The sequence below is a fragment of the Mus pahari genome, chromosome 4 (genome assembly GCF_900095145.1).
Source record: "Mus pahari chromosome 4, PAHARI_EIJ_v1.1, whole genome shotgun sequence".
Lineage (NCBI taxonomy): Eukaryota > Metazoa > Chordata > Mammalia > Rodentia > Muridae > Mus > Mus pahari.
Genome location: NC_034593.1, coordinates 109,606,966 through 109,614,612, shown reverse-complemented (window position 1 = coordinate 109,614,612; position 7,647 = coordinate 109,606,966). Strand labels below are relative to the sequence as shown.

The 7,647-nt window shown below is 45.1% G+C and overlaps 1 protein-coding gene across 3 annotated transcripts in view; it reads left to right on the top strand.

The window, feature by feature from the left end:
• Nucleotides 1–3,220: 3,220 nt before the first annotated feature.
• Rwdd3 (RWD domain containing 3) overlaps nt 3,221–7,647 on the top strand; it is a 16,392-nt gene continuing 11,965 nt past the window's right edge. For 2 of the 3 annotated variants that reach the window (XM_029537697.1, XM_021196542.2), the window contains exon 1: nt 3,234–3,318. In XM_029537697.1, the coding sequence (XP_029393557.1) occupies nt 3,234–3,318 (85 nt within the window). Of the gene's footprint in view, nt 3,319–7,647 lie in introns of all 3 variants that reach the window. The other variant, XM_021196541.1, reaches the window with a different exon arrangement.

The following is a 7,647-nucleotide window of genomic DNA, read 5'->3' as shown; positions in this document are numbered from 1 at the left end:
TTGACGTCATGGTGAAAGATAATTCCGCAACTTTGACTCTGTAACAGAACAGAAAGATTTGTAGTCAATTAATAGCACCCATTTGTACCCTTTTGGAAGCCTGAGACATTCCTGAACATTACAAAATTATTTTTCCTCCGGGCAAGTTTTGGGCAATAGCATGGTTCCATCCCCAACTGCCCCACCGTGTCAGGACCTTGAACTTCACCTTGGTTAACCACATGTGGCAATTCTTGTGCCTACCACATGGCGAGACAGTTTATGACTACAGCAGATTGTATTTCCTTATCTAGATGGAAGGTTGGAGTGTGTAATAGCAAGGGTGTCTTGCCTCATCTCTGTCTCAAGAACAGTCACAGAGTCTGAGAATGTGTAGAGACCTGAGCAAGCACAGGAGCTCTTTAGACATACACAGCCTGGCTTCTCCCAGTTAGCTCTGCTTAGGAAGCTGGCCTTTAGTGTCCTCTTCATTATTTTAAGGGCCAGAGCTCAACCTTGTGGGCCTTGAGCAGCCCAGGCAGGTACTCCACCACTGAGCCATTTTTGAAAGTAATTTTTAACGTTCTCAGATCATAATTTTTCTTATTAAACCCTCTCAGCTTTTTCTCAGGATAAGTAGCATTCACCTCTCCCAGTTGTCTTCAAGTTGGGTCTTGTTTGCTTGTGCAAGTGGGTTTTGACTTACAATTTTAGACTCAGGTATTTAAGTTTACATATTACTGTCTATTCATTTATTTAATTTATATAGATGAGTACTCTGTAGTGGTCTTTAGACACAACAGAATTGGGCATCGGATCCCATTACAGATGGTTGTGAGCCACCATGTGGTTGCTGAGAATTGAACTCAGGACCTCTGGATGAGTAGTCAATGCTCCTAACCGCTGAACCATCTCTCCAGCCCCTACACATTACTCTCGAGACAGTCCGTAGAGCTGTTCTGGGAAAATTAAAAGAACCACCTGTTCACACTGACTTCCTGGATTAGTGGTTTTAACTGGGGGCGAAAGGGTACGAGTCCCTTCCTATTCCAGGCTTGGGGACACTGCGCTTTAGGAGAAGTGTATGGAGAGGTAGTATTGTTTTTAGCAAATCACACACTGGTGTGTGTATTAGTGGGAGGTGGGGATAGAGGCGGATAGTGTACTCTCACTGTTCACATTCACTCCACATTTAAATATCTAGAATTTCAGTAGCCGCTGACTAGAAGAAATCTCATTACAAGAAAAATGATTATGGTGCCATAGCTTCAGAGATCTGCCAGGTACCTGCTATTTCCCTTGTGTGAGAAATGCCAAGCAGACACCATGCTGTCTCTGTGATGATTACTTCTAAATGTCAGAGTGCAAGAAACGTATTCGAGGGATTTCAGTGTCTCGGGGTAGTGTCAATTTAGAAGACAATTCACATGGACCTTTTATTTAAACATGCTAAATGAAGTATGAAAAGCAGGTTAAGGAATCAACGGAGAAAGGAAAGCAAAGAAGAAACCCACTGACCAGAAAATTTTAAGTACGATAATAGATGGCTGTACTTTTACATCAATTCCCATGAACCCCTTCCTGACAGCAGGCTCTGGTGATCGCCTCCTAATCCTGCTGACAACTGGAGTCATGCTGTTCGTGTAATTTCGTTCATATCACACATTGAATTTGAAAAATTAAAACAGGATGAGGGCTATTCAATTATTGTGTGGACCATCTTAACAAATATGACAAATAATCAAATTAATATTTTTCATTACTCTTAGCAGTAACATTGGACTTTAAACTGAAAATTAAATAATAGAGTGGTACTGTAAATCAAAAAGTGTAATCTTTTCCCCAAATCTCTCTAACAGTTAATTATGAACCCACTGAACTTGCTTGAACTGCTATTTTGGAAATAACTCAAAGAAATTATTTTTTTCTTTCTTCTAATACAAATTGGTCACATTATAGATAATCATGTGTTTAAATAAACCTTTATCTTTCTAATTATGTGCACAGCATGGTTCCTAATTGCCTGGGGTCACTGAAATCTCAGGGCATCCCTGGAAAAGCTTTTCTTGTCTATTTTATCAGATTTCCTTTCTCTTCTTGGAAGCCAATTTCTCTTCCTTTCTCAACTTCCCCTTTTAGCAATAGAAATGATGATTGGGATAGTAACGTGGCCCAGGTAAAATTATTATGACTTGTAGAAGTCAGTGAAAGGAATCACTGAAGACCTACTTAAAGTCTTTGATGTACTCACAGAATGTTATTTCTGGTACAAACCAGAGGCATGAGACCTTCCCGAGCGAGCCAAAGAACTTCTGGGAACTGCAGAATTTAAAATTTTTATTTGGGGGAAAAAAAAAGTCAAATGCACCTAGCCAGATCTACTTACCACAGATTAACTTTGCTTATTAAAGTTGAGGTTGAAACACGATGCATTACTCATTCTGTTATCCCATTGTTACTGCGTGTGTTTTGAAGTTTAGGTCAAGATTCAAAGATGTTGATTTCACCATTTAGCTTCAGGGGTCACAGCGGTAATAGACGCATTATGTTGTATGCATCGAATATCACCTGAACCAAACCGAACCGAACCGAACCAAAGCAAAGCAAAGCAAATCACTGTAAGGCTAGTTTTCGGTTTTGAACCCCATCCCTAAGGAGTCTCATCTCAGTCTTTCCTCTTCTGCATCTTGGACTGCAAAGAGGCCCTGGAATCTAGACCTTGTGTGTAACCCGGGGGCTAGTGACCAACCAGGTCAGTATCCTGGAGGTCATTACCATTCTCTTTTCTGAAATATCCTGACCTTGAGGGTCACTGACAGCAACATGAGGACGTGGGATTTGTGTTTTGCTCACTGTGGGATCTCAGGGCATAAAGTTCAAAAGCCCAACAAGGGCTCCTTCGCTGTGTTTGGCTTTTCTTGTTTGTTTAGGTTTCTTTTACTCTCTCCATCTCCTCTCAGCCTAGTATAGGTGAAGCACGGTGGGTTCACAGCCTGGTTGTTCTTGTAGGGGACTTCGGGGCTTTACAGGTCTCTCTCTGCTCCAGAAAACCACAGAGGCAAAAAACTCAGCGGGGCCTGGGCGAGGCTTTCAGACACCCGCCACGCCCACGAACACGCCCATTTCCCCGCCCCCCGCCCCGCGCCATCAGCAGCCGACCGGGCTATGAGGCCGGGGCGCCCCCCAGTGGTCATAGGCGAGCTTTGCTATGGGAGGCGGTGACGGAAGTGGCTTCGGGTTCTGGTCGCGCGGATATGGCGGAGGAGGTGCGGCAGGAGCTCTCGGCGCTGGCCGCGATCTTCTGCGGGCCCAACGAGTGGGAGATGTTGAGCTGTTCAGGTGAATACTCTGCCTCTCACCCTGCGGCCACTGCGGGGACCCGGGGACCCGGTGTCCTGTGGCACTGGACAGGAGTAGGAGGGGACTGGGTGGGGGGGCTGGCCTGCGCTCGCAGTGCCCTCCCCTGAGCTCGTCCTCCTCCTCCCCACAGTGCTCTCCTGCAGCTAAATGGTGCGCACTGCCCTCCTCCTCCTGAAACCCAGCTCCCCCAAATAGTCAGTATCCCCCCATAAGCATGTGTGCTAAACTTTCATTCTTGTCTGGGCTTCCTTTAAGGAACCCAGCCGCTCCACTCACACACTATTAAACTTTAAAGTTTTTATTTTTTAATTTTTTTGGCGTATGTATGAGTGTTTTGCCTGCCTGTATGTTAAGTGTGCCCGGGAGGCCTGAAGAGGACGTTCAGGGGCTAGGAGTTACCGAGGGTTTGTGAGCCTTGCCTTAAAGGTGCTGAGGACCGATCCCAGGGCCTCCAGAAGAATAGTCAATGCTCTTAACCGCTGGTTACCCCCAGTTTCCTCCTTTTGGGAAAGTGTGCTGATGCAAGTCATCCTCACCCTCCCTGAGCGGTCAAATACATCATGTACATTTTGAGGTCAGTAGGAGCTATCCCACTACTGTTACAATGTAACTACTATTGAAATGGCACAAATTGGCTTAGCTCTAGGAAGACAGTGTGAGATATGCTAGACCTAAGGAAGCTACATCTATGATTAGGAGGGCTTTGGGTTTCCATATGGTAAGTCAGTGACCCTGGAAGTTGACCCCTTTCTTTTATGCCTTCTTGCATGCATACATCTACAGATCTTCCTGGTGATCTGATGTTTCAGGCCATGTGAACGTTCTAGAAAAATGGAGCTGCTCTCTTCTTAAGTGCCTAGACCTGTCTTGTATATTTTTGAAACTTCCTTAAGACCCCTATGAAAGGATTTATTGTAGGGCTTTGCCACCCTCTTGTGATTGGGTAGCATCCTGATCGGTTAGCATCTCTTGTCTCCACAATTCTCTCTATTGATAATTGCTTCTGCCGGAGGCGGCTATTTAAAGGGATCACTCGTGTATCATGGCTTACTTGCCAATATCTGGGAGAGACGCACCTGTGGTGTCCCAGGACATTTAAAAAAAAAATGGTGGTGGCTTGCATATTATGAATTCATGGTTGACTATCAGATATTGTTGATAGGTCAGAGAAAACCCCCAAAAAGAAGTGCTGGGAGAGAGGGAGCGAGGAGCGTCTTAATCCTCCGAACACTGCGGCTCTTTATCTGCTCTTAAATGGAGCATGACTTCAAGTCATGCCTCCTAATTAATTTAATTCAGTGTTCTGGCATCAATAAGTAATTGAATTATAAAGGAATTCAGTGTAACAGCTTCGGACATTTTGTTTTCTAGAAGGTTCACTGAAGAGTAGAACAGTTCAGCGATTGAAGCAAGAATGATTGACACAGTTGGGAGCTGTGAATGAGGCAAAGACTGCAGATACGTGGCTTCTACCCTCGGTGTCAGTGGCAGTTTGGGTTTCAGGGTGTCACTCTGTATCCCATCATTTCGTTCCTGGCCTCCACCAAATAGGTCTCTCCTGTCCTAAGTGAGATTAGAAGAATATCGCAGAGGGCCTGCATTTCTCTGTAAGACAGGAGGGCCCAGGTTGACCCCAACGGCCAGCTCTTAAGGCCCTGAGCCGAAAAGGCTTGAACAGATGGGTTCAGTTTAGTGGGGAGTAATATATGTTACGGGTTTTGAGGGAGTCTGCATCCTGGCCACTCAGATGCTAGAGTAAGTTCAAAGGAAGAGGTGTCGTGGGTAGCAGTCTCTTAGGGTTGCAAATAATGTAAACAGCATATTCCCAGCTTGGGAAAGCAGTCGGGGTAGGCAAATCGGGGATATTCTGTTCTTTTCCATCCCACGAGTCAGTCCAGGGGCCAGGGTTGGTGTGGCCCCCTTCCTGATCTTCCTGATCTTGATGTGAGGCTTTCTTAGCTTTGTTTTGCATTGAAGAGCACGGACGATCACATAGATTACACAACCACCAAGTTCCACAGGGTTGGGCTTGGCACTGTGTCCCACTCCTCCGTAGCAAAGAGGGCTGGTGCAGGGAACGTTCTTACAGTAAGACAATCCACGAGCTGAGAAAAAAACAGTTTGAGCATCCAGAACAATAGTATGGGTGGGATCCGGCTTATATTCAGAACAATCCAGTTGGTGGTGGGAGGCCCGAATTCCCCTTCAAGCGTACGTGTGTGGTCCTTTCTGAAGGTGTTATCAGTTTTCCTGGTAGGGACATGGAGAGTATATGGTTGGGCTCAGCGCCTGTTATTAATGGAGTTGCAGTTTAGAAACTATCTCACAGGATTAAAAGTTGCAAAAGAGAGGACTCGCATAACAGCTGAACTGCATCACACAATAGGCTGGCGATAGCTTCCCAGTGGGTTTTGTGTTTTATTAACACTGTTGTTCAGAATGGACTCTGCCCCCTTGCAAAACCATTACAGTGACACATTGATGCTGTTTGCCGATGGTCCTGGCTGAAGTCACCTCTCTAAAATCCACACAGTCTTAGACTTTACTTTGAAAGAGTGAGATTGTCACCTTTACCTTGCATTTTTAGTTGTTTTGTTTCCTCCTCTGAGGACGATTAAAGCACATGAAAATGCAGAAACACTGGTGTAACAGTCTCTTAGGGTTACAGACAATGTAAACACCGTATTTCTGGCATAAAGCAAGCATGTATGGGAGAAGAGTGTGGAGGCTTCTGAGTGCTTTTCTGTGCAGAGGTTTTTGAGGATGTGTGAAAACTGGGCAAAGTAAAGCAAATAGAGAGACCGTGAGTTAGGTATGTTATGCAAATGGTTTCTTGGTGCACACTAAACAAATCCTAAAGACCTCCTTCTCATAGAGCTTGTTTACTTAGTCACCGTCGCTGTGATGGGAGTGTGTAGGGATGAGGTAGAGAGGAAACTTTAAAACAGATCAGAGTGGAATCCGGGGTCTAATTCAGTTTCTTTGTTTGAACTTCTGTCGTCCGCCGTGTCGGAATATGGTTTCCTTCAGGAAAGGTTAAGGCTCGGTTGTTTTAATACAGAATCTGCCCATGTGGCCCACTCTAGCCAGGAACTCTAGATCCTCCTGCCTCAGCTTCCTAAGTTCTGTGTGTGCCCGGGCTTGGAAGAGTAAGGTTTGAGTCTCTCTCGGCTTGAGTTGTAGCTGTAATGTCAATATTGTTCCAAGGCAGTGACTCGTGCAAATAGTGGATGTGGGTCTGAGGTTGAGCTAGCAGACAAACCCTGCATCTCTGGTAGAGGTAAGAGCGCCTAGGCTTGGACCCCAATAAGCCGTGGGTCTTTTGGGAGTTTTGCTTGGGTAGGGCAGGCATGAGCTCTTTAGGATGGAGGTGTGTCGAGAATGGTGCTTGTGGGTTAATAGTTGTCCTGGTGTGGGGGATGGGGCAAAGAGTAACCTCATATGTACATTTAACAAGGATTTCTGGTAGCCATTCTCTTGCTAAGCTGTTAATAACTTTAAATAACCTCAAAGCAGATAATAACTTTAGAGCAGAACGATTTTCTTTCTTTCTTTTTTTTTTTTTTTTTTTTTAGAAAAAAATAAAAGACAACAGAAACAGACTTGAGTGAACGAGGTCCACAGGATTCTGGAGCAAAGGGAGCCAGTTATTGCTATAGATGCCAAGGCAGATGGAACATGAAAGGGTGAGAGAGATGTTTCTGAAGGGTTCTTGGGGAGAAAAGGAGTTCTTAAAGAGATTCTCTGATTGGTTTTTTTTTTTTTTTTGTCTCTCACCACATTTGACATCAGAACAGGGTGTGGTCAGGTCTTCTCGTTTTCTTATGCAGATAGCACCATTTTGTGCAGCCTTAGTTTGCAGCTCTGGTGTGCAAGGCACACACTGGCCAGGGAGACCAACTAAGAAGGCTGTGCCTCTCCAGTGTTAGGAATCAAAGCAGGTTTCCTCCTGGATATGTAAGTAGCGCTGTCCTTCCCTAGTTTTCTAAAGTGATTACTGGGTGCTGACTGGGACCAGAAAATAACAGAAAGACAGTGGAGATGGGTATGGTGGCGCACACCTCTAATTCCAGCATTTGGGACTCAGAGGCAGGTGGACCTGTGAGTTCAAGGCCAGCCTGATCTATAGAGTGAGTTCCAGGACAGCCAGGGCTACACAGAGAAACCCTGTCTTGATAAACTAGAAAGAAGAAGAGGAGAAGGAGGAGGGAAGGAGGAGGAGGAGGAGGAGGAGGAGGAGGAAGAAGAAGGAGAAGAAGAAGAAGAAGAAGAAGAAGAAGAAGAAGAAGAAGAAGAAGAAGAAGAAGA